We start from the raw sequence: 26,849 nt of genomic DNA on the forward strand, positions 1-26,849 counted from the left end.
GTAAGCAGGGAATAGAGAAATTTGAGTGTTACCACAGACAAAACAGTCACAGTTGATACACATGTCACTTCATTAAAGCAAGTCATTCATGGAAAATAATCACCTTCAATTATGAAAAAGAAAATGTGCTGAACAGAGAAATAGAAAGTGTGCTACCTTGTTTGAGGAATTGTGTCATTAGTGCTTCTTGGGGTTAAGCAATGGTTTACCTGAGAGGTAGACATGTAGGGGAAGTTATTTACCGCAATTGCTGAAAATGCTGCTGTTTGAACAATGGTTTTAGATTGATTTCCTGCTTCCATTTAGATGCTCTCATTTGTCTTATGTTTATTAACATTTAAACACCCACTAGAAGAGTCGCATTTTGATTGAAAGTCTGTGAAGTATTATGGACCTGTGGGTCTGAGAAATCACAGCATAGCCTGTCTCATCTGTCCTAGCGTGGACCCTTCCCCACGCAGTCTCAAGGTGATCCTGTGACGTTTTACACATAGTCTATAGCCACCACAGTGAAATTCCACAAACTTAAAACATTGTTGGGTATAAACTCATTGGCAGTAGTATCTTTGTAAGAAATAGATCTTTAAACCTAGTTATAAAGTGGTTACCTGACTACCTGGATAATCTTAGGAATTGAAAGGTAATCCCCTTGTTTCCATTTCTTGGAAATTTCTAGAAAGAAAGAGATTCTGATACTTTTTGTCACTATCCTTCTCACCTGACTAAATCTGACCCATTTTTCTGCCCCTCTTCCAAGCACTGACTGATTTCAGGAAAGACAATGGTTCCCTTATGTGTCTTTAGGGAATGACCCAGGTCAAAGATAAGTCTCTGTTCTTTCTGCTCAGGCCCATTCGCTTCTGGGGTGTGTTTTCCTGTGAAATAGGAGGAGGCAGAAGTTGGCCCTCTTTTGCTAAAGTGTGCTGAATTCACCATGACCACTATAGTGGATCGAAGTGCTGGCTGTCTGCCAGAAGGAGAAACATTTGAATCTTTCCTGGTACACACTGACTGTAGAGCTCTGCTTTCATAGCCTTCCTCTTGCTTATACTGGCAGTGCAAGCCATATTAGACTGCTGGTGTGGTGCTGACTTAGGTCCTTTAAACTCCATGTTTTCATACATATAATTTTTTGGTGTTTTGAGACAGGGTCTTGCTATGTAATCCAGGCCAGCCTTGAACCCACTGTTTAGCCCAGGATGGCCTTGAACCAGCAGCAGTCTCCTGCCTCAGCCTCCCAAGTGCTAGAATTCCAAGTGTGTGCCACTACACCCAGTTTAAAGTACAAGTGCCTATACTGTCATTCACAGGACACTTTTGTGGGAAGGAAAAACCTGTTTTTTCACTGTTTCTCCAGGACTCTGGATCGACTTGGAAATGTCCTACAATGGATCCTTTCTGATGACTCTTGAGACCAAAATGAATTTGACCAAACTAGGTAAAGAGCCTCTTGTTGAAGCCCTGAAGGTTGGAGAAATTGGCAAAGAAGGGTAAGGGTCTATATATGCACTTACTAACCCAACCTTGGGGGTCCAGCCTCTCTCTGCAGTCTTGGATTAGCGGGTCTGAGGTCTGAGCGCCCCTGGCTGGCAAGCTAGCATCACTGTAAGTGCTTCTGGACTCATCCCTGTAAGAGTGCACATACATCATCCATCCCCAGGGGAGCTCCCACTCCCTGCTCAGCTGTGACAGCTGTTTTGATCTCAGCACCGAGGCAGGGATAGCATCTCACTTACCCAAAAGGCATCACAGAGTCAGACAAGCAGGGCAAACCCATCTGAGCAATAAATTTCTCCATGAACCGAATCATTGCTCCAAAACACTATTATCTTCAGCTTTCTAGCACAGACAGCAATGTGTGAAGCCATTTAAGGTCCTTTGGGGAGTCACGGCTTTAGTCACCAAGCCAGAATTATCTGTAATGAGGTGGTTGGTTTTGCAGCTGAGAGGATACCCCACAAGTGTCCTGAGAAGCATCTTCCCAAAATAGTACTGTAAGGATTTGCTTGATGAATTCTTCTCTTTGTAGAAAGTACATTATGTTGCTCACAGTTGTCTAATTTAAAAATATTCCAAAAGTTTGAGATAATTTATGGAGCATTTTTCTTTTGTTTTGCTTTTCTGTGGTGGTACTTCTCACGGGGTATATCCTCAACTTTTTTTTTTTTTTTTTTTTTTTTTTTTTTTTTTTTTGAGGCAGGGTCTTGTTAAGTTGCTCAGACTAGGCTAATACTTGTGATCCTCCTGCCTCAGCCACCACATCTTGCTGGAGCTTGATTCCCACACCACCACCACCCCTCTTAATGCCTAAGAGAGTCACTGGGATCACCGAGAGGATAAGCCAGAACTTTTATATTCTCACACACCTTAAAAGTGGCTGTGCTGGAAGGTTGTTGAAAGTTCAAGATGAGACTCAGAGTCAGCCTGAACTACAGAGTGAGACCCTGCCTCAAAAGGACCAAAAAAAACAGTGACTGCTCTGACTACTCCTATAAATGTTTCCATTGTTTTTACCAAGTTAAAGCCTGCTGCTTCTCACATGTCTGCTCCCTTTGCATGGGAGTAACAGTAGAATGACAGGGAAATGCCACAGGTGCTGCCTTTGCACAGCTAAATGCAAGAAACAGGCTTTTAGATGTCTGCTTACTTAACACTACTCACCTACTGCTTTTATTCATGCTTGTGGTAGTAGCAGACTGGGTGAGTTATAGGTATACCTTCAAGAATATTCTTTTGATTAGATTATCTGAGTTGTTTAATGAAATGTTTTGTTTTAATAGTTGGGATAATTTTACCTGCTGTATGCAATCTAATCGACATCTGCTATTTTTTTTTCATTTTCTGCTGTTTGTTAAAATATATTTGGATTCTGCAATCTGTGGATTTGTATTTTCTGGTGAGTGGTACTTATCAACTCTCCGTGTGGCATTTCATACCCTGTGAATGATAACTCTTGTTTGGGTCCCCCATGAAACCATGGGGAAGCTTGTCTTTTCATCATGGTTCTAGACATGAAGGCACAGTTCATGGACTTGAGAGGCCGTTCAGATGAGGCCTTTGTGGTAAGGAAAGTCTTAGACATCCCTAGTTAGAATTGCTGGGAGTCCTGGGCAGATGTGATGGTACATTCCTGTAATCCAGCATTCAGGAGACAGAGGCAGGAGGATCACCATGAGTTCAAGGCTAGGCTGAGGTACATTGTGAGCTCTAGCCCAGCCTGAACTACATTGTGAGACCCTGCCTCAAACTAAAACAAAACAACAACAAAAATCAAACCCAAGCAACAAAAGATACATTGAAAATATTTTCTAGAAGGAATTACAGGCCTGTGCTACCACCCCTGACCCACATGCATCTTTGGGCTCAGTTTGTGGGAACATCAAACTTCTGAAAGCCCTTCCATAGTGAAGAAGTGATTCTAGAATCCATTTCTTTGCTTGCGCAGTCAGAGCGTGTAGAACCCCGAGACTAGAAGTAAGACAGAAATCACTGATGTTTGCTACTGACACCCTCCTTGTTATTGAGCTCCCTGAAGCAGACTCTATAGAGGTGGACAGCAGCAGCCTTTTCCTTCAGGCTCTGCTTTCAACCTGTGGCTGCCTGTCCAGGGCCACATTGAGATTTTGCACTCCAGTATCCAACTCTGGCAGGGCCTCTACTTTGTCTCGCTGCTTTTATCTGTCCCTGTCCAAGTGTGCAAGTGATTGTGCTCATGGGATGTCTGAGGAGATGCTGCTGACTCTGAAAAATTCTTTTTGTTATAGTTTAGTGAGACAGTATCTCACTGTGTAGTTCAGGCTGGTCCTGAACTCATTGTGTAGCCCAAGCTGGCCTCGAACTTGTGGCAGTACTCCTGCCTCAGCCTCTTGAATGCTGGGATTATAGCCATATGCCGCCATGCTCAGCTAACTCCCCCTTTCTGATAGTAAGATTATTCACCATAACACCCTGAGGACAGGATGGAGAAACTGAAATTTGTGTTGCTTTCTTCAAGTGAAGTCCCTTTCCTTTGAAATGTATGTCCACTGTGTATTGGTTGACATTTTTCCTGTAGGCTTTTTCTGTCCCAGATAGCCTAGTCACAAGCTGTAATTAGCATCACTTCTGGGCAGTAAGACTCAAAATGGAATTTAAGGCTAGAGCTGGAGCTTAATAGTAGAGCATTTGCCCAGCATGCCAGAAGCCCTGGGTTCTATCTCCAACATGTCTGTCTGTCTCGCTGTCTCGTGCTCTCCCTCTCTCTCTCTCTCTCTCTCTCTCTCTCTCTCTCTCTCTCTCTCTCTCTCTATCTCTCTCTCTCTCTCTCTCTCTCACACACACACACACACACACACACACACACACACACACACGGAATTCAGGTGGTAAGCTGAGTAATGTAAACTTTAGGAAAGGATCTGGAGAGGAGCTGAATGAATCAGAAAACGAGGCTTGATGAGTGGCATTAGAGCGAAGCATTCCTATGAGGCATTTGGGCTGTCCCCAGCCACCACTGCAGCCCGGGCCAGTGCGCAGGTTCCTGCATGATGACCCCACTGCGTCCGTGGTGTCTCACTGTCCACTAAGTTATCTCTCACTTGGTGAGAGGCCCTCGGTGTTCTAGGAGCCAAGTCCTTACACAGTACCCTGTGACACTTGTTCATGGGAACATGCACATGTGTATCTGTGACAGATGGATAGGACTGATTCCTCTTAAATAAAAGCAAATGAGTACATCCTAGGAAGTCTGATTCCCTCACAGGGATGTTGAATCTAATTATGCATTCTTTACTTAAAACATTTCTTAGAGCTTCTTTTATAGAATTGGAGTCTATGACATTTTTTAGCCATCCTGAGATAGCAAGTCAGCCTACTTTGTAGATAGTTTGAGAATTGTCAGAAATTGTCAAAGGTGATGATTGTAAGACCAAGAATTAAAATATTTGGTCCAATGCAGAGCATCAATAATAAAATGCTTCACTTTTTCTTATGTCTGGCTCCAAACACATTTCCAAAGCAGTTTTCAGCAGAGGCAGCATAAATGGAATAAGCCTTTTCAGGTGGCTCTCTTGAGAGCCTTATCTGGAATTGTGAGGGGTGTTTAAAGCCAGTGGGCTTATCACATTCAGTGTGTAGAGCGTCTTTTTATGAAGTTTCTGCTGACACTATAAAGTCAAGATAATAAATTGCATATTCAGGTGTAAAGCTGAAGATCAGCCAAACATTTTAGCCACATGCTTAATTAGTAGTGGGTGCCGTTTAAACACTGTCCAATGCAGACAGTAGAGTTAGTACTTAGAGTCAGAATTTTGTATCATTGGATCTGCTTTAGCTGGTATACCATTATCTAAATTTTTTATTTCAAGTTGCAAAATCTGCCCTGTTCTCTGTGCTACAAAGGATTAGTTTTGGAACCGGAGAGCTCACTGCAGTGCTCAGCCTTTAGCATCTTCTGCCCAGGGGTCTGGAGCTGCCAGATGACACATATCAGTGGGGACACGAAGGATAGTGGCTCAGTAGATCCCACTGGGATCACAGATCCTACAGACAGCCCTTTGTGCCGTGTGGAGTGGAGGTGAAGCAGGCTGTGTGCTGTGGGCATAGCTTCCCCACCTGGCTGCACAGGGTATGGACCAGAGTGCAGCCATACTGCTGATGGAGAAGTGGGACAGTTATGTAATCACTGGTGATTTATATCTATGACTGTCCTCGTCCCAAGACTCAGTTTGGGCTTTCTGGGGAATCATATTTTGCATCGTACATGTGAAACAAGAGTGCTTGAGGTTGCCTAATCTCAGAAGGCTCTGAAATGGCTCTGTGACCACAAACACACATAGGCACAGGACTAGCCAGGCCTGTGGTGGAAGGAAGGAAAAAGAGGCAGTCAGATGTTGTTAGGGATGAGAGGCTTCTGTTTTGCAGACGGAGCATCCCTTTAACTTGCTGGCTGGAGTACTGGTTCTAAAGTTTCAGGGCCACGCTCGAGCAGGATCCATGTGTCCTGCCAGGGAAGACACTCCTCAGATCCTCTTACAGCCCAGCTCCTGTTTCAGGGGTGGAGGCTTCAATCTCGCCATCCTGAGTGCAGTGCTGGGGCTGCTGCTGGGCTTTGTTAGCTTACTGGCATGTCTGTCTGCCCTTGACCCTGTTGGTTAGGAAATGACTGCTTCAGGGTGCTTCTGGTGGCCCAAGTGCTGCCTTAGAGCTGCAGGGAGATGTGGCCAGCTCTACTGCCTCCCATCTTGGCAGTCGTGTCCTTGTCAAAAATATAAGACCCAGGGGCAGGGGATTTAGCTCAGCAGCATAAGCACCTGCAAGCACAAGGTTGTGAGTTCAATTCCCAGTACAACACACACACACACGCCTCTATGTGGAGACCGTTTGGTTCCTGTGTGGAGACTACTTATTCATTTCATCCCAGTTAAGTCCCTGAGCCTCAGAGATAGACCCTACCAGTCAGTGTTCTTGGAGACACAGCCACAGTCCAGGGAGTGAACTGCCTCTGCGGGACTGAGCTCAGCCAAGACACCCCAGTGCCTCAGAGGGGAGCCTTGGTCCCTCTCTTCTGCCGGTGTTTCAGCAAGTCGCACGCCTCTGGAAACTTGAGTCCCAGCCTGGAGATTTTAATGAGGGATGATACTCTGATGAGGCTTTTCTTTGCTTTAACGAAAAGAATGGTCATTTGCATTTTTTCAGGTGAAGTCCTGGATTCTCATGTTAGTTGTTTCTTCAGATCCCTTAAGATTTACACCTTATGTTTTTTAGTTTGTGACTCTCAGAAGATGGGGCAGGTATAGGATAAGGTACTTAATTTCCCTAGGAAAGAGTCATGAATGATAACTAATTTGGGGATTAACCACGCCAGGAAATATCAGTTTTTGCCTCAGCTGGAGACAATGGACTTGCCTGCATGTCCTCATCACCAGTGAGAGCTGCTAATGTCACCGACATAGCTGTCACCTCACCCCTGCTACCATCTGTTCTTTCCATTCACCCTCCCACTTGTTTCCCCCTGTACTACTGACAAAATCACTGCATTTTATGTAACTGCATCACACTCCACCACCTGTCCTTTTGACGCATGCTCAAATGGCAGCTAACTCTTCAGGGCCCAAGTGCTCTGTAGTCCTGATGGGGAACTTGGCACTGGAATGTCCTGAGTAAGAACCAGGACTCTCAGATTGGGCCTTCTTTTTGTTGATGGTTTGAAGACAAGGAGAGTGTCATAGAGGTTCCATCTTGACCCCTTCTGGTTGATTGTGCATGTGCTCTTCCTAAGCAGTGGACTGGCTGCAGTGGTCACTGTTCTGTCTCCCTGTTCAGTTGCAGGCCCCGGGCATACTGTCTTGCAGACAGTGATGAGGAATCTTCCAGTGCCGGCTCCTCTGATGAAGATGATGCACCAGAGCCCAGTGCAGGAGACAAACAGCTGCTCCCAGGGGCTGAGGGGTGAGTAGAAGTGGATCAGGGCTCAAGCAAAGCCTTTCCCTTTCTTCCATGTGATCTTCCTCCTTCAATGCTGGATGAGGGTTGTTACATTAATATCCAGTGTCAGTAGACAGGCCCCAAAGAGGAACAATTTGTATATCTGTCCCTTCTTAATTCCAGACTCCGTAACTTTCTCCTGCCATTAAATAGCAAAGAAGTTGGAGGGCGAGGCTGTGCAAAGCAGCCCTGGTCCTCCTAGGAGGAAGAGGAGCCCTGGCTGCACACTGGCACTCCCTTGTCAGGTGGAAAGAAAAGCCTTAGCCCCTGAAGTGGGAGACCGTGTTGACTTGAGTTGCTGGCTCCTACAAAGCTGAAGAACTGAGGGTTTTTTATTCTTGTTTTTGTTTCTTTTGTTTTGGTGAATTTTGAAAATATTGATAACAGTCGATATTTTTGGATCATGAGTCATTTGGGGGCTCTTTTGCCTGTTACTTGGATAGTGGAATAAGTGGAATGAATCTTTGAATTATTTAAAAAGAGCTAAAGAAATAAAGATTATAAAGAAGCCAGTTTTTCAGAAACTTTAGTAAGAAAATAACCCATTCAATTATGAGATCATGTAGAAAAAGATAACCCGGACGTTTGGACAGGTGGTGCTAAACAGTGTGTGTGTTATTTAAACCCTAGTTGCTTGACCTTTTTGAAAATGATTGCTTTGAGCTAAGGATGTAGACGGGTGGTAGGGCACTTGCCTAGCGTGCATAAGACCCTGGGTTCCATTTCCAGCACTACCAAGGTGGTGGGGTGAAGGAAGAAAAAAAAGTGTTTATTTATAGGTACATACTATTCCTGATGCCTGGAACTGCAGAGGATTTTCATATCAGATATCCTCTCGTCTTAGTGAGTCTTATGAATTATATAACCTGACACAAAGGTTTATTTTCTTGACCTATAGTATGTCAGCTTAGTTTGACATAGCATTTTTCTTTAAGAGGTTCCAAACCCTAAAAATAAGGCAGGGAGGGGAATTCCAGGCCCTTTGAAAAGTACTTGCCTCTGGGCAAGGTGGCACACTTGTAATCCCAGCATTCTGGGTCACTGAGGTAAGATGATCATAAATTCAAACCCACCCAGAGTAATATAGTGTCTCAAAATTTAAAATTTAGTGTCTCAGAATTTAAAGGGCCCTGGGTTAAATCTCCAGTAACACACACACATACACACACACACAGAAAGAAAGAAAAGTATTTGCCACTCAGGCCAGTAGGACGCTACCTAACGTAGGTAATCACTGTTCTGTGTTTCTAGCATGCAGCATGATTTGCCATTTGATATTGGAGATTGAGAGGTTGCTGTATAGTAGTAGGACATGGACCTTTACATTCAGTCTTTGAGTAGTATATGGAAGGTCCCTTCTGTACATGAAGACCTTGTCTAGCCCTCCAGTGTCAGTTCAGGAGCTCTGACATTTGCAATTTTTTCAGGTAGTAGCTTTCGACTGAGGGCAATTTGGTCATCATATGTGGAGACAGACATGTTTGGCATAACTGGGGAGTGCTAGTGCCATCTAGTGGAAGAAGGCGGGGATGATGCTAAGAACCCTACAGTGCACAGCACAACACAGCTCAACTCAGAATTAGGTGATCCACGCCAACACAGCAGTTGAGAAAGGGCTGTAAAGGAAGGTGCACCTAGAGCCACAAGGAGCTTCTGTCTGTGAAAGAGCTAAGTTTATACTGACACCTTCTTGTGTTCCTCATTTTAAGGTATGTTGGAGGTCATCGAACAAGTAAAATTATGAGGTTCGTTGATAAAATTACCAAATCAAAATACTTCCAAAAAGCAACAGAGACAGAGTTTATTAAAAAGAAGATTGAAGAAGTCTCCAATACACCCCTGCTGCTAACTGTTGAAGTACAAGAATGTCGAGGAACCCTGGCGGTCAACATTCCTCCACCCCCAACTGACCGCGTATGGTGCGTAGAGGGGCCTTTAGGGACAGCAGACGATTCCTCTTGTTGCATAACCCTAAAAATCCCAGCCTGCTTAACTTAGCACTAAGGAAAGTACCTTCTTTACTGTTGGAAATTATACTTCTGTAATGGTTCATTCATATTTAAGGATTTATCTTCATATATCAGGGGCAGTTAGGATGAGTACATGAGATCTATGGGATGAGCTGTTTCTATTCTTGGTCTTCTTCCTCTCCAAAACTGACTGTTCCACTAGTAGTGACTTCTGCCACCTGTAGAGTGCCCTTGATCTCCGCTTGGCCTGGGTTATGCCTGCACTGCCGGGCTTGTTCTCACAGCATCCTGCTGATGAGGTGCCTGGTTGTCACACTTAATGGATGGAATTCAGTTACACATCCGGCAGAATCCAGGTAGTTAGGGAGACTTCCCAGAGTTATACCTTGATGGACATGTTTTTGGTGTTTGTGGTAGGAGATCTACACAAAGAGTTGGTTCTCAGCTCCAGCGGCATGATAGAATCACCTGGGAACTTACTGAAAATGCAGATATGCCTTCCTGTCCTCCAGGATTTCAGCAGTTGATGGAGGAGTTATAATTAAGCCAGGGTCAAGAATAAAATAAATTATGAACCCAGCATTTCTATCTATGAATCTAATTAAATTGGCATTAGGCTGGGATATAGCTCAGTGGTAAGAGACTTGCCTAGCATTGTAGAAAACCCTCACTTCTATCCCCAACACTGAAAAAAATTAGCATTGCATATTGCATAAAGTAAGCATAAGTAGATAGTTATCACATAAGAAATGTTAATGTGTCATAAACTATATTCATAACAAAAACATAGTTTTGTGACCCACCAAAGGGAAACCAGCGTTGCCTGTACATTTCTTTACGTTCCGGAGGCTTTGTAGAAATAATCAAAAGAGTTTTGAACTGTCTTAACTATTTGATGGTGCTAATAGTGTTTCCCAGTAAAACTTAAAAATACCTTTATATGCCAAGTGTAGTGGTGCACATCTGTAATCCCAGCACTCAGGGCTGAGACAAGAGTATCACCAGCCTGAACTGTATAGCAAGACCCTTTCTCAAAACAAAAACAAAAAAATTTTATATATAGACTTTTTTCTTATAGTAATAATTCATGATTTTTTAAAAAGTGATATTGAAAAAAAGACCAAAAATTAAGGACCATAGGGCCCGGGGATTTAGCTCAGCGACGTAAAGCACCTGCCTTGCAAGCAGGCAGTCGTGAGTTCCATCCGTGGTACCGATAAAAAAAAAACGGAAGAAAGAAAAAAAAATTAAGGTCCATTATCTTACCATCTAGAAATGACCACTGTTACTACTTTATAGTCTTCTAAATCTTAAAATATAATTTTTTTAAATACTGAGGTCAGGGCTGGGGATTTAGCTCAGCAGTGTAAGTTCCTGCCTTGCAAGCAGGGTCATGAGTTTGATCCCCAGTACCAGGAAAAAAAAAAACCTAAAAATAAATAAATAAATACTGAGTTCATACATTTCTTCCCTGTACCCTCAGACTTCTAGATTTAGCAGTTATACAAGCCACTGCCCAGCGGGCGGTGAAATTAAAGGCCCCTCAGATAGTGCTCCCCAGCATGTGCTCAGGTGCTGAGCTGTGTACCCCTGACCACACGATAAATACAAATATTGAGAACATTTAGATACACTTAGGGCAATTTTGCACTTCTCCTAGGTTTCTTAAACATTGACCTATAACAGATTAAAGTTTCAGGCAGTTTGCTGGCACTCAGTGTCTTATCCGGGTACTTTGCTAACAGTTCTGAGTTCCAGGCAGCTCTCATGGGAAGCTATAAAAGTACAGTGTGGAGGGTGGGAAGAAAAAGCAGGTCGGCATATGCTTAGGAGAATATGAGGAAAACTGACCCCGCTTCATTCATTGGCCCTTTCCTAGGGATGACAGTCAAGCCAGGTCTTTGAAGTTATGATTTTATTGTTGTTGTTTTGAGACAGGGTCTTATATCGTTCAGGCTGGCCTCCAACTAGGGGTGATCCTTCTACCTCAGCTTTCTGAGCCCTAGGATTACAGGCCTGTGCTATCACATATGTGTTTGTTTGGGTTTTTGTGATGTGCATATCTTTTATCAAAATAGAAAAAAGATCATTATCATTTTAGGGAAAACAAAAATAGAAATCCTCAGATAATGACCTTCCATAGGGTACTTCCTCACTTTTCCAGTTTGCAAGAAGTGGTCTAATTTGCTGGGGAGTACAGGGAGTTTAGAAATCATTCTTCCTTTGCCGAATTAACTGTAGAGGGGATTTTCAGACTTGTAACATTTTAAGTTGTGATAAAGCCCCATGTAAATGAGAAGCGTTTGCCATCAATGCTTGTCTACTTCCTCTCTGGCTCTAAATATGATTATTGTCGTCTTCTCAAAGGTACGGCTTCCGGAAGCCACCATATGTGGAGCTGAAAGCTCGGCCAAAACTTGGAGAGAGAGAAGTGACTTTAGTTCATGTGACAGAGTGGATAGAGAAGAAACTGGAGCAAGAGTTTCAGGTAAACATGTAGTGTTATCTCGTGTTTCACACCAGGTATAAAAAGCTCAGGATAAAATAGAGATCCTGAGCTTCATCTGGGTCAGGATCCACTTTTGAGAATCCAACAAAAGCCATTCACCTTCACCCCAGAAAGACACACATGCTCTAACATGGAGGTAAAATGTCAGGTAAGGTTTCAAAGGTCCCGCATAGAGTATTACTATGTAGTCTTCAGAGGAAACCCACAGGTGGATCAAGGAGCAAAATGATAAGGCTTCATACCAGTCAGGCTGCTGGGCCTCTCTGGCTGTGTTTCGTGCCGTGTGTAACTAGAATGGGCTTGCTCAGCTGCACCCCGTCTACAGTTAAGGACATTGCTTCCTATCCTTGTGTGCTATTCTTCTTGCTTTTTTAGTTCAACATACATTCATGGAAACTCTTCTGTAGACCATCGCCCAAATACCCTGGGACAGTGATGGTGAACCTCTTAGCACTTTCAGTGACACTGACAGCCCACTCACTGCAGCACTCTGCCATAGGTTCACCACCACTGCCCTACGACTTCAGCATAAACCGGGCCTCCCCATATACCTTCTAGTAGAGTCTGGGAGTTTACTAACCCAGATCATGGACCTCTCATACAGCCTTCTCCAGGCATGCTTCGTGCGGTTTGTTTTTGGGTGAGATATAGAGTCTTGCTGTGCAGTGCAGTCAGGGTTTGAGCTCACTCTAGCTCAGGCTGGCTGTGAACTTGTGAAGATCCTCCTGCCTCAGTGTTTCCATTTTGGCTTTTTAAAAAGATGGTCTTGCCATCTTGCCAGACATGGTGGTGGACATCTGTAACCTCAGCACTCAGGAAGCTGAAGCTGCAGGATCATTGCAAGTTCCATGTCAGCCTGGGCTATATAACATCCTATCCCAAAAAAAATCATTTTTTTTTTCCCTGAGATTTACAAACATAAATTCAGTTGAAATGTGTTCTGGGCATAATAATTTGCAAATACTGTCAGTAGTTAAAACAGTTCTTTTAATGTTGATAATCACTTATAATTTTATGGATGTACAGAAAATCAGAGTTCTGTTTTGGAACTGATATATTACATTTTGTATTTGTGCACTAGTGATTCCTCAACTCTTTAAATTACAGAGAGGGAAAACAAAAATTACAGTGGAGCAATATACAAGAAAAATTTGTATTCTTAAAAATCTATCCAAAGTCTGAAATTATAATTAGAACCCAAAAAAAAAAGGGTGATAAACTGACATTCTCCCACATGGCTGTTCTTTAATATCTCCCCGCAGAAAGTTTTTGTCATGCCAAATATGGATGATGTTTATATCCCTATAATGCACTCAGCCATGGACCCTCGCTCTACTTCCTGCCTCCTGAAAGACCCACCGGTGGAGGCTGCTGATCCGCTGTAATGGGTGAAGATTGGATGTTCCCTGTATTGAGACCTAGGTCAACATATGGGGTTCCTGGCTACCATCTGTGCTGTGGCATTGCCCTTTACTTGTGCCACAGCTACTGTCTCTTTAAGACTGCTTCTGCCCTCTGCCTGCTGGTGCCCATTCCACTGTGAGGTGTCATTCCCTGCTTCCAGTGACAGGTGTTTGTATTGCCTGCTGCAAAGCTTGGACTTGGCAAAGGAAACTGAAGAATCATCAAAGTGGACCCAGAAGTTACACGTGATTCACATCGTGGCTTTTTAAAGTCTACCAGTTTTTGTGACAGCAAACAAGCACAGTCAGAGTGAAGCTGTACAACTGGAAGACTTCCCCTCACCTCCTGGACTCATCCAAAGCTTTTCCTCAGGCAGCTGGTGCATAATGGAAATTTTTTTCACTCTCCACTTTGTAAACGATTGCAGTCCTCCATGCTCCAAGAATGTCAATGTGGTAATGTGTATGGGAAATGGAATTCTGTGAGCTATTGCAATGGTGGTAAAAGAGATACACATAGCAACTTATTTTTTTTCATATTAAGTTGTGCATTTGGAAGCAAGTTGCCATAGAACACACACAACTTTCAGCTGGGGTGGAGGCAGTGGGATTCATGTGAACATTAGGCAAAGTCATGAGATCAAACCATCCCAAGTCTTACCATTGAGGCACAATCATCCTGCCTTTAATCCTGATTGCTTTCCTGAGACACAAGCATATATGACAATGACAAATATGAGTCCCAAGACCCAGATTTCTGTGTGCTCTAGAAAGCTTCAAATACGAAGGGGAATCCTCTGTGGTTTGGAAAAGTTGTGGGCGGTTTTCTTTCCTGATAGCCAAAAAAGAACCGCTCAACTGGTAGCTGATTTTGAGTCAAGACCAGAGGTTTGCTTCCCACTAGACACTACATAGCTCCAAGTACATGTGACTTTCCTGTAATGTTGCCAACTTAATTTTGTGCATTTGTGTCAGAATGTTTAGTTTACAAGTTTGGGGACTCTCTACTTGTATAATTTGCTTTGAGAAGTAAATACAATTTTTTATTGTTTAAAGCTGCATTGAATATCAAAATTACCTTGGGTAACTTGGTAAGTTACATCTGTGGACAAAGCGAATAGTGATTTTTTTTTTTTTTTAAAAAGCACCTTGCCTGTCTTTAAAGAAATTAATATATTAAAAAGATATATTTGAGCCCTTATTTTAATTGCACCATTAAAACATTTGACTTAAATTACTTGACCACGCCATCGGTGTATTGTTCTAATTTCTCATCGTGTGGGCCGATTTGCCTGACAGGAGTCCGCATGTCTCGTTCACTGTTCCTCACTGTGCAGTAACTAAAGGCAAAGGACTAGATGCACTGCTGTGGATTACACAACTGCACCCTGCTGCACTTAATCGAAATAGTAGTGGGGACTTAGAAGAATTGCTTGCATTGTTTCACAAAATAATTATCTCCGGTCAAATACTAGATAAGCATCTAAGTTATTTCTACAAAATCCTGTTAGACAAGGACAGAATAGTGGATGCAGAGCACTTGGCCTTCACCTGCCAGTAAGAGCATTTATCTCTGTGTTCAGCTTGCCAAAAGACCAGTCCTTCTAAGTGTAAAAGACTTTTGTTACAACAAAACAGATCTAATTGGCTGGTACTTGGCCACTCTGCAATTGAGTATTTAACAGAAGTGTTAAAGTGAGAACAGAACAGATGCCAGGTACAATGGTGTGGGCCTTTAATCCCAGCACTCAGGGAGGTAGGATAGCCCAGTACAAGGCCTACATAGCGAGATCTCACCTCAAAAACACAAGATTTTTAAAAAATGACAGTAACATGCCACCTTTTATAAAGGTTAGAGCATAACGCTAACAAGAACATAGGTTGACATGTTGCTTTTGGCAAAGAGGGGACTTTGTCATTAGGTTGACTCACCCTTCTCTAAAGCTTTAGCTTACTAAATTGTTGAGATTTAGCAGTGATTCTTGGTTTGATCCATAGTGTCACAGTGCCACCTACGCCTATGGTTAAGAATGGCATTAACGTAAGGCAGGTGCCATTTCAGTCTACATCTAAATAACCAAGTTCAGATAACCTTAACCTAATTGCAACCCGGGTAATTGTGCTCCAGAGCTGAAACCCATACTCTTATTTCCAGTCATAATTTTAATCTGGGGCATTTATTTAATATCCACGCGTCAAATATTCTTCACTTGTGCACCCTTAACCCTCAACATAGGTGAACATTCGCGTAAAGCCAACTGTAAAAGTTGTCCCTCAAACGTCACTTCACAGCCGTCCTGTAACTATGCAGTTAAGCTAACTGGACAGCTCATCTCAAAGTCCATGGTGGTCACGGTTACCTGAGAAGTTTACTTGTATGCCTAACTACGCCTTGACCAGAACTTAAACCCATACCCAGCTCCAGCCCCAAGCCAGTTCTCGTCTAATCCCGCTGCTGTCTGACCTGCCCATCCCATATCGCGCGTAACACGTACATCTCCTGTATTCCGCCAGCACGGCAGCTGCAGACTTGGCAGACAACCTGGGGAGGTACAGCGTACGGGCGCAGAGGCGGGGCACTCACTAGGCACCGCTGTATGCATTTAGCCCGGTAAAAGTGCTGGTTTCCCCAGCAGCCGGGTGGCGGCCGTGTAGCTCGCGGTTAAAAGGGCCGTCGGCGAACGGCAGGCGGCCCCAGTTATGCGCGAGCACCTTCTCTGGCGCCGCAGCTTGACCCCCGGCGCCACACACAGGCGCACGGGGGCTCAAAGGCAGCGCGTCAGCAACCACACAGACGACAAGCTGGGGCCGAATCACTTTATTGAGGGATTTGGAGTGGGGAGAAACAGCTCGAAACACGCTTTAGACAAGGAGAAGGGACGTCCTTGGCATGGCTGGATCTGCAAAAAACGAAAGCATACTGTATGTCAGCGAGTGTGGGCCTCCCGGCCCGTCTCCTCCCCTCAGTGAACCCGACAACCGGCTCAGACTCCAGTTCGCATCACCCTTGTCAGCAGTCTAACACGTGCTTTAATTGGAATGTCATCACGGCCAGCCAACTGCCTCCCAGCCCACTCCCGGGGCAGGCCAGCCTTCCCACTCAGCAACACAGCACGCCTCACCTTCCAGTGTCCGCCGTCGCCAAAAGGCAGTGGTCCCAACGCGGATTCCACTTAAAGGAGTATAACGGAAGTAGTGGGGCGGGCTTTACTGCTATTATCCAATAGTAAGCGAAACTTCCAACTATAGGCTGCAATACTGACCTAATGATTGGCCGTGCTCGCTAAAGCCTCCAAAAGTATAGAGCGGTCGCACTTCAACCATAGAGATGGGACTAGGAAAGGCCGGAAGAGCCTTATTAAGAGTAGCCGGACTTCTCAATTCTTCCTAATTTCTTCGTACGATTTAATCATTAATCTTGTAATTAGCGCATCTATCTACGTTACACAAAAGAAAACTTTGGAAAATGGGAGACAAAGCCTAATTTTTATGACATACTCTGCCACCTGCTAGACTAGGATTTCAGAATGTAAACAAAACCGCCCTAGGTTCAAAGTAACCAGTAATGAGCGAGTTTAAACTATTACAAAGTAGACTGATAGCCGAGCGTGGTGGCGCACGCCCATAATCCTAGCACTCAGGAAAACTGAGGCAGGAAGATCAGTATAAATTTGAGGCCATCCCAGATTACCTAGCGAGACCCTATCTCAAAAAAAAAAAAAAAGAAAAAGAAAAGGAAATAAACCGACCTATCCTCACCCCGCCTCAAATTATGAAGCATAGCAAAGTTACTGTCACTTGTGGTAAACCTTTGTATGTGTGTGGGGGGGGGGGGGTCGTGGTTGTTTTTTTTTTTTTTTTTGTCTTTTTCCTTTTTATCGGTACCGGGGATCGAACTCACGACTGCCTGCTTGCAAGGCAGGCGTTTATGCTGCTGAGCTAAATCTCCAGCCCCCAGGTTGTTGTTTTTTTGTTTGTTTGTTTTTTCCTTCTTTGAATTTTTTTTGTTATCAGAAATCAAATACTTGCCAGGCAGGCGCTGAGCCGCTGAGCTACATCCCCACTCAAAATGGTAAAGCTTTTGTTTTAAAGGGCTGTGATGATGTGAAAAGTCTGTGATTTCAATATTCTAATAAATGCTACAAAAGAGAGAGAAATAGCCTACCGTGGAAACCTGAAGGAGAGAAGAACTAACTTGTCGAAAGCTAAAAGAACGTTCCAGAGTGTGTCGAGCTTTTTTTGAGCCCAGTGGTGTGCTTTTCCCTGGATTTACAGATAGCCTGCTCTCTTAAAGAGCTGATTTTAAACTGGAGAAGGAATAGTCACAATCCTTGATTTTGTTACTTCCTTCTTGTGTTTTCCTTCCATGATGTTTTGCTTTTTCTTAAGAGAAAGTTACCTGACTTGTGGTGAGTTATGGGTAGAGAGTTGCCCTAGCATACTGAAGGTTATAGGTTCACTGTCCAGTACAAAAAAGAAAGAGAGAGAGAGAGAGAGAGTCTCATTTTTGTAGTAATTAAAGCATTTCAGCCTAAGAGGTAGTACTAAGGTTCTTATTTTCATTAGTTTTTACATAGTCTTTAAATTTTAAAAATCCTCCGTTGCAAGTTCGAGGCCAGCCTGAACTGTATAGTGAGACCCCTCTCAAAAAAGACAAAAAAAAAAATTTTTTTTTTGTTTAAATCGTCTGCTTGAATCCAAAGCAAAACGCAATTATTTTAACCAGTATTTAATATCTTTGAGATAAGTTTATTTTTATTGCTGTTTAAACTGTTATTTCAACATATTTTACATTGTGATATAGTTTGTAGTTTGGGAAACATTGAAGTTTTCCCATTGTGAGCTAAAGTATAATCAACTTTTATAAATCTTCCACAAATTTTTGAAATGAAGATATTTTCAGTGTCATGCATAAATATATAAAATATGAATTAATAGCCTTTGTTATAATTTTTTTTTGGTCTTTTTCCTTTTTATCGGTACCAGGGATCGAACTCACGACTGCCTGCTTGCAAGGCAGGCGCTTATGCCGCTGAGCTAAATCCCCAGCCCCTTTGTTATAATTTCATTGTCAAAATATTTTGGGTATTATATATGTGAATAGAAGTATGTGATTTACAGTGATATTATTATGCTTTAAATACCAAACGCTGGAACCGGGGATTTAGCTCAGCAGCATAAGTGCCTGCCTGCCAGTTGTGAGGTTGTGAGTTTGATCCCTGGTACCAAAAAATAAAGAAAAAAAAAATAACTACAAATACCGAAAGCTGGTGAGGATGCAGAGCAGTAAGGGCTTTGATTTATTATGTTTGGTTGGTTTTTGGAGACAAGTTTTCACTACATAGTTGAGGCTGGCCATGAGTTCCTAGATAGCCCAGGCTGGCCTCAAATTTGACGCAATCCTGATTCATCCTCCCAAATGCTGGGATGACAGGTGTTTATCACCACTCCTAGCTCTAGATATTAGATTGTTTCTTCGTGTGTGTGTGTGTGTGTGTGTGTGTGTGTGTGTGTGTGTGTATTTTAAAACTTTTATTGATACACTTGAGATACATATAACATTCATTATAGGAAATTTGTCCCTGTACATGATATATCTTGCTTCTTTTTTTCTCATTCCCCTCCTCTCCATTCAATTTCTCTTCCTCTTCTTACTTATAAAAGTTCAGTGCCTGTTTTTTTTTTTCCTGTTACTCTCTTTTCTTTTCCTTGGGCCTTCTTTTCTTTCCTCTCCCTCCCTTGTTCCCCTTCTCATTTGAACATTTTCTACACATTTCTCAATATCTTTTACACATGTTGGTCCTTATATACACTTTTGGTCTCTCACACTGAGAATCAATGCAATATTTAAACATGTGTATCCAATTTATTTCACATAAGAGTAGGATATCAAGGTGTATCCATTTACCTAGAAATGTATCAAGCTTATCCTTCTTTCTGGTAGAGTAGTACTCCATTGTATAAAATAACCACATCTTCCTTATCCATTCACCAGTTGACGGCATTTAGACTGTTTCCAAAATTTAGCTATTATAAACTGTGGCACTATAAACATGAGTGTTCATATAATGCTGTGACATGGGGCTTTTAATTCTTTTGGGAACATATTTAGAAGAGGAAAGACTGGTTTCTCTAATCTGAGTTTTTTGAGGAATAACCACACTGACTTCCACAGTGGTTGCACCCAGTCTGCACTCCCACCAAGTAGAGAAGAGTTCCTTTTTTCCCCCACCTGCATTTATTATTGGTTGACTGCTTGATAATGGCCATCCTTTCTGGAGTGAGATGAAATCTCAGCATTGTTTTAAATGACTATGTTGTTGAACATTTTTTCATATATGTATTTGCCATTGCTACTGCTTGATCTAAGAAGTGTCTATTTCATATTGCCATTTTTGAATTGGGTCTTTACATTTCAGAGGGGTCTGATTTTTCTTTATATATTCTAAAAATTGGCCCTTTGTCTGAAGAACAGCTGGCAAATATTTTTTCCTTCATTGTCAGTTGTCTTTTCACTGTGTTGATGGTTTCTATTGCTGTGCAAAAGCTTTTGAGTAAGATGAGGTCCCTTTTGTTGATTTTTTTTGTGATATTTCATGTATGATCAGGGTTTTATCCACAATCTTTGCCTTCACCAATGTTTTCAAGAGTTCTACCTATTCTAACTTCCAGCAGTCTTAGTGATCAATTTTTATTTTAGTTTAGTGCATGGTGATAGACATGGGTGTAGTTTTAGTTTTCCAGCAAGTGAAAACCCAGATTTTCCAGCACCATTTATTAAACAAGCTATTTGTTTTTTCTGGTGAGTGTACCACACCATTCCTGGATTTTAAGCGGGGTATCTCAGAGAGCCTCCGTAGCTGCTGCTATCTATCTGCCATGTTCTCCCGGAAGTCTCGGAAGTATCTTATTTTTCAATCAACTTGAAAGACAGTTTTGTTGGGTATATATCAGTCTGAGTTGAGGTATAGAGAACTCCTGGTCCTCATCTCAATCCAGGAAGTTTATATTTGTAATCCCATGGATAAATTACTGGAACTCCAATAAGTTTTTTTTAATCTACTACTTCCAGTGCAACCCAGCATGAGAATAAAGACACTAAGACATATTTATAGTTGTGGGGTGCCAAGGGGTCCTAAGTCTGGCCAGGATGAAAGCTCATCAGAACAAAGGCCTTGACCCAGGGCCCAACCAAGATTTTATTAATTCATAAAGAAAGGAGTGGCTTGAGGATGAGTGACTGTGAGCTTTGTGGGAAATCTGTGAGTACTGTGAGCTGGGCTAGGGAGGAGGTCTAAAAGCATCTGTGCAATATGCAGAAAAACTAATTTGCATAACACAATTGAGGTAGCTTCTAATGTTTTGGGGTCAGTGCTTCAGTTCTGAGACGTAAATTTTTCTTCCCTGGGACGTCATAGCCTCTTTTTCTTTTTTTTTTTTTTTTTGTCTTTTTCTTTTTTATTGGTAACGGGGATTGAACTCACAACTGCCTGCTTGCAAGGCACGCACTTATGCCACTGAGCTAAATCCCCAGCCCCAGTCATAGCCTCTTAACTCAAGGCTTGATCACAGTTGGCAGTATGGAGTGGTGGCTCTTCATCCCACCTGGCTCAGTCATGTTTTGGGGGAGTCCTGGGGCAGGGAAACAGCAACTGTCACCCAGCTTCAAAGATTATGCATCGGCACCTCAGCCAGCCCTATTTACATTACTTAAAGCCAATAGAAGGATAAAGAAATGGCTTAGCAAGCTCTGTATGTATCAGTACATGGAGATAGATTTAGGTTTAGCCAAAATGGAGGTAAATGCTCTTTATTCAAGGAAAATCATCTAGGTGGTCCTGTACATTGGAGATTGTCTTGTTTTAGGGCTTGTGTTGTAAAGTCTGCTGTGATTCTGATGAACTTTCCTTTATAGATGCTTTGCTTTTTCTTTAACAGCTTTTAGTATTCTGTTCTTGTGTTGAATTTCTGGAATCTTGACTATTATCTCTTAGTGTAGATTTTTTTGATCACAGATAATTGGAGTTCTATATGCCTCATTTATCTCTGTGTCAAATTCTTTTCCCCTGCTTGAGAAGTTTCCTGCCATTACTTCTGTAAACAGATCTTTTCTGTCACTATCTCCTGCTTTTTTATTGATGCAAATCAATCTTATGTTATTCTTCTTTGTATCATCTATCAGCAGTTGGATTGGTTTTTCATAATTCTTTGTTATTTTTAAGAAATATTTCTTTTTGAGCTGGATCTGGTAGCTCATGCCTATAATCGCAGCACTCAGGAGGCTGAGGCAGGAGGATTGTTGTGAGTTTGAGACCAACCTGGGCTACAAAGTGAGCTCAAGGCCAGCCTGAACTGCATAGCGAGACCCCGTCTCAAAAAGACAAAAAGAAAATTTTTTTATAATTGCTAACTGCAATCCTGTCTTTTATATCTGACATTCTGCTCTCACATTGGCTCATTCTGCTGCATATACTTTCAATGGAATTTTTAATTTTTAATTTTAATTTTAATTTTGAATCTGTTTGATGGAATCCATTTCTTTCCTGTATTGGACATCCATGGTTTCTATCATTTTCCTAAGCTCTTTTATTTTTATCTGTATCTGCTCTAGAGTCACTAACTGTGTCTTTTATTATGGTCACCATCTCTGTAGTTATTTGAGAAATTAGTTTTGATTTTTCTAGAGTTTCATTCATCTGCTTTGATACTTCCACTGTTATCCCTTCAGAGAGTCCAGGCGGGTAGCTTGTAAATTATTCCACTTCACTGCCTCCGAGGTTTACCTTTGGTGAGCTGAAAGTCTAGGGTTGCATCATGTTTAATTGTCTTCTCATTTTGTATTTTTTTAGTTTATTTCCTGGGTTGATGCTTGTAAATTGCTTATGGCAAGTAGCTTTATTACTAGTACTAGAACCCTGAGGAAATGACTACTTCTCAGAGATGTCTTTCAGGTGTAGCTGGCTTTTGAGTTTTGAGTCTGTTACAAGATCCTACCTCTTCAATTTATTATTAAATTTATGAGAATTTGCTGCCTATTTGGCCTTGTTACTGATTCTTTGGCGCTAGCCTATAGAATTTTTTATGATCCTTAGGCAATCTCAGTCTTGACATATGCATAAGAGATTAGAACAATTATATCAACTTGGATAAAGTTAGACAATCAACAATAACAACAGCATTAAGCACAGAAAATAACAAATTGTGGTAACTTTTCCTTTGCTAGCTTTAACCACATGAACTAGATTTGTCATTATATGACAAAACGTAAAACAAACCAGAAATTGTATACAGTAAATAGCCCCTCAGTCTGTAAATTTCCCCCTTCAGGGAAAAAATGTAAAAGTGGTTAGAAGAAAAACATAGAAGAAGAGAAAGATTAGAAGCAAGGTTGGAGGGCAAAGGAAGATTATGCAAACTTTGGAAAACTAGTGAAGAAGACAAGCAGGAAAAAAGGAAGAAATACAAGAACAAAACAACAAAAAAAAATTAGAAATAATATTCACAGTCATATAAAAACAACAAGAAACAATCCAGAAATTAAAACAAAAATATAACAATTAGAAAATGTTCACTTCAAAGTGTCTCTGCTGTCACTGGTAGATGAAGTGGGCAGACTGAGTCCAGATCAGGTCGATTAGTCCCAGCAAGCCAGCCTCAGATTTACAGCAGGATAGCGGGTGATTCCAGCAGGCCTACACATTTAGTTTCACTGCAGTTCAGCCTGGTTTCTGGCTATAAGGCTGAAACTTGATTGTTCAACCTGCAAGACTCTCTATGCCTCAGCTTTCTGCTGGCTTGAACTCAGCTCTGCCTCACCCTGATGGGGAACCACTGGATGGAGCCAGCCCACAGCTTCTCTGAATTCCAGGCTCAGTTTGTCCCTCTCTAAGATGCTTACTGATGGGTCCTCCATGGGCGTGTCTAAATCTGAATAACTCACCAGCCACTTCAGTCTGCTGCATACACTGCTTGGTTCTACTGGTGCATTTCTCCATAGAGGTCTCTGGGGTCACCAGTTTTCACTGTGCATCACAGGTTTGGGCAAGCAGTGAGTCAGCGGGAATGTGCCATGTGCCACCTTCTTCTCCCTCTCCCCCTCCTCCTCCTCCTCCTTCTCTTCCTCTTCTTTCTCCCTCTCCTTCTCTTCCCTCTCCTCCTCTTCCTTCTTCCTCTCCTTCTTCCCCTCCTTCTCTTTCTCCTCCTGCTTCTTCCTTGAAATCTCTCCCTTTGGGGCTGGGGATTTAGCTCAGCAGCATAAGCGCCTGCCTTGCAAGCAGGCAGTTGTGAGTTTGATCCCCAGTACCAATAAAAAGGAAAAAGACAAAAAAAAATTTTTTTTTTAATTAAAAAATAAAAGAAAGAAATCTCTCCCTTTGCTTTCCCTGTGGGCTTCAGTTCTCACATCAGATCCTTATTGGTTCCTAACCACCCACTTCACTGCTTTTTCTCTTCCTCATGTTGCTATATTTTAGTGTCTGGACACCAAAATTCTCAGATAGTCTTCCTTAAAGTAGATTTTTTTCTTAAAAAGTTAAACACCAACTTACCATGTGACCAAACAGTCCTTGAGTACCTGAGAGAAATTCACACAAAATCCCATACATAAATGTCTATAGAAACATTGTTCACAATCCTGCCCAAACTGGCAGCATTCAAATGCTCTTTAATGGGGAAACAGATTTGCAAATTATCATACTTCCATACTGAGGTAGGATAGAAGAAATAAAGATAGATAGAAAGGAAAAGGAAACAGGGAAACTGGATAATTTTGAGAAAGTTTAAGCTTTGTGAGAAAACTGTACCTTCAAGAGTTAATTAATTTTAAGCAAAGTTACAGTTCCTTTTCCTTCTGAGGCCTATTTTTCTTCAGACTTCTCACACCTAGATTTTTTTTTTTTGTTTGTTTGCTTGTTTTTTGTTTTTAAGAGCGGATCTCTTATGTAGTTCAGCCTGGTCTTAAACTCACCCTGTAGCCCAGGCTGGCGCCCAAACAAGGAACACCTAAATTGAGATGTGGGAAGAAAAACTCCTCTGAGGGGGAGAGGCAGAGGATGAGATGGTGAGAGGACTCTGCAGGACACATTCAGAGAGGTCTGAGTGAAAGATACTTGGTGCCACAGAAAGTTTTCAGTTAGCTGGGGAAATGGGGCAGAATTTGCACCCTTGTTGTGTATGTTGTTGAAGCAAGCCAGAGCTCAAGTCAGCACCTATGAGCTCATAAAAATGTTATGGGAAATTGTTAAATAAATATGTGGTTTCTCCTAGTGGGAACCTTGAATATTCAAAATTGTCGTATGGTGAGAGAAAATTTAAAGAGAGCTCATAGCAAACGAGAAATTGTTTCTCCTGAGAACTTTTCAGCTTGGGGCCTGATAAAATCTGTTTTAGTTCTGCTAAGTACTAGTACCACAAAGTTTCTGTTTCAGAGAAGGACAAGAGAGAAAAGTTTAATGAAAAGAAAAACTGCCCACTGCACCTCAGCCGCTGGGGGGACCCAGAGTTGGATTAGATTGACAGAGAAACTCCACAGCCTGCACCTCCACAAGTTGTAGAGGCTGGTATATGTGCTAGCAAGGCCAAGGTGGTGAGTTTGAGATGCTGAGAGGGTTGTGAGAAGCCCGAATGCCTGCTTTGTGAAAACATCATGCCAGTCAAGGCAGGAGGCACAGACTGCATCCAGGCTGCATGTCACAGCTCAGGCTGCTTGGGCTGCCAGGCAGCCGTGCCCTTCCTGTGCCCTTGCCTGCACCCAGCCACTGACTTCCCCGAATGCACAGCCACTGCCTCTGTTGCAGCAGCACTGGCAGGCCAGTGGTGGAGCCACGTAACAGAGGTGGCTTTGCCCTCTCCTTTCCCTGGTTAAGCTTGAGATGGTGGCATGGGCCTGTAGCCCCAGCTTCACAGGAGGCATCTCACAGACAGCTCCCTCGTTCACAAGGGGCCAGAATTATTGTGCTTCAGTTGGCTTTTAAAAATACAAATTAAAAAAATACAAAAAAAGGTTACAAACAGGCCCTTCAAGTGGTCAAGGCCACAAAAGAGCTTAAAAATCAGCTAAAAGCTTGTTAAGATGTAATAAACAAATCTCATAGAAGATCAGTGTTAACCCAAGCTAGTTTAAGTCTCAAAGAGGGGACCCCACAAATGCTGTTAAAACAAAAAGAAGGTCTGAGTTGGTAAGAGAAAGTATAGAAGAGGCTGAGCCAGAGGCTAAGTGAAGAAAGTAGGCATGGGGGCTGAGGATTTAGCTCAGTGGCATAAGCACCTGCCTTGCAAGCAGGTGGTGAGATGGTTGTGAGTTCGATCCCCAGTACTGGAAAAAAGAAAAAAAAAAAAAAAAAAAAAAAGAGGGCATGGGGGTGCCAAGTTCTTTTTTTTTTTTTTTTTCTCTCCAAAATTCTTAAGACAAAATAAAATTTTAAACAGTATTATGAGTGAAAGTGTTTATTCCTTCTGTGGTGGACATTGTTACCTCACTTTGAGTCCTGTGTTATTTTCATTGTTTGGTTTGGTTTCATTCTTTTTTGTAGATTCTATTATGTATGGTGGTATGGGCAGCTATTTTGAAGATAACAAGATATATTATGGTATCCATTGTTGATTTCCTCTTATCTTGAAGTCCTGTATCACTTTCATTGTTTTAGTTTGATTGGTTTTATTCTGTTCGATTTTATTGTGTCTTATGGTAGTGTTTTTATTTGCTTTATTTTTATATATTTATTTATTTTTGGTACCAGGGATCAAACTTACAACCTCGAGCTTGCCAGGCAGGCACTTGTGCCACTGAGCTATACTCCTGGCCCTAATTGGCTTTATTCTATTTCATTTTGTTTGGTTTATTCTCTTTAAAAAACAAAATTAAAAATACTATAAGAAGGGTTTTATTTCTTCTAATTCTTATTATAAAAGATTTCTGTTAATTGACCTACAAAAAGTTTTAACTAGTCTGTTTATAGTTACAAACATAAAAACTGTAAAAAAAATTATTATACTTCAGTTTGACTAAATACATCTGAATGTACTCTGGTTTTATAAATTAATTGTCTTATATGTATTTGACTGTCTGTCTATCTGTCTAATTTGTAGCTAGTTACCGTATTTACAACTGTTTTGTTTGAGCTAACAAGTTTTTTTTTCTTGTTTTAACCTTTTTGGACTGTTCAACAACTAAAGTTTAGAGACCAGAACTAGATGATAACTGGACCGAGAGGGCAGCAAATATTTTGGCCCTGGCCCTCCGAGGTCAATGAGGATACAGAACATGAGGGAATCTCTTCTACGTGATCCTACAACTTTGAGTCGCCAAATCTCCTGACAGGGAGATTGCTGGACCCCAGAGGACAGGAATCAACAAGTGTACAGTGTGCCAAAGAAGGGTCACCAAGAGGAAAACGTCTCCCATGCTTTTACAGAAAGCATCATGGTCAACAAAGGCCCTGATCCATCCAGATGGCCGGCCCTGACAAAGGAGCTCAGAGGCTTTATGCATGTTTCTAAAGAAAT

General features: G+C 42.0%; 1 protein-coding gene, 1 long non-coding RNA gene and 2 other non-coding genes across 7 annotated transcripts in view; 1 reads left to right on the plus strand and 3 right to left on the minus strand.

Moving 5' to 3' along the window:
- Positions 1-14,594, plus strand: part of Tex2 (testis expressed 2) — a 117,485-nt gene extending 102,891 nt beyond the window's left edge. For 3 of the 4 annotated variants that reach the window (XM_003465840.5, XM_013148384.3, XM_013148385.3), the window contains exons 8-12: positions 1,358-1,490; positions 7,303-7,428; positions 9,174-9,383; positions 11,802-11,922; positions 13,206-14,594. In XM_003465840.5, coding sequence (XP_003465888.1) covers positions 1,358-1,490; positions 7,303-7,428; positions 9,174-9,383; positions 11,802-11,922; positions 13,206-13,328 — 713 coding nt within the window. In that variant the 3' untranslated portion in view covers positions 13,329-14,594. The remainder of the gene's footprint in view (positions 1-1,357; positions 1,491-7,302; positions 7,429-9,173; positions 9,384-11,801; positions 11,923-13,205) is intronic. The other variant, XM_005001975.4, reaches the window with a different exon arrangement.
- Positions 14,595-15,993: 1,399 nt separating this feature from the next.
- On the minus strand, positions 15,994-16,124 carry LOC111755669 (small nucleolar RNA SNORA76). The gene has a single exon (XR_002790222.1). It is a non-coding gene; the product is annotated as a small nucleolar RNA SNORA76 (small nucleolar RNA).
- Positions 16,125-16,149: 25 nt separating this feature from the next.
- LOC106026788 (uncharacterized) lies at positions 16,150-16,696 on the minus strand. Its single transcript, XR_001200366.3, has 2 exons — positions 16,469-16,696; positions 16,150-16,246 (listed from the first exon to the last, which is right to left on the minus strand). It is a non-coding gene; the product is annotated as an uncharacterized LOC106026788 (long non-coding RNA).
- Positions 16,329-16,398, minus strand: LOC111755658 (small nucleolar RNA SNORD104). Its single transcript, XR_002790212.1, has one exon. It is a non-coding gene; the product is annotated as a small nucleolar RNA SNORD104 (small nucleolar RNA).
- Positions 16,697-26,849: the final 10,153 nt, after the last annotated feature.

Source organism: Cavia porcellus, unplaced genomic scaffold (assembly GCF_034190915.1).
Source record: "Cavia porcellus strain 051 isolate PalLab524CR breed Dunkin Hartley unplaced genomic scaffold, mCavPor4.1 scaffold_32, whole genome shotgun sequence".
Classification (NCBI taxonomy): domain Eukaryota; kingdom Metazoa; phylum Chordata; class Mammalia; order Rodentia; family Caviidae; genus Cavia; species Cavia porcellus.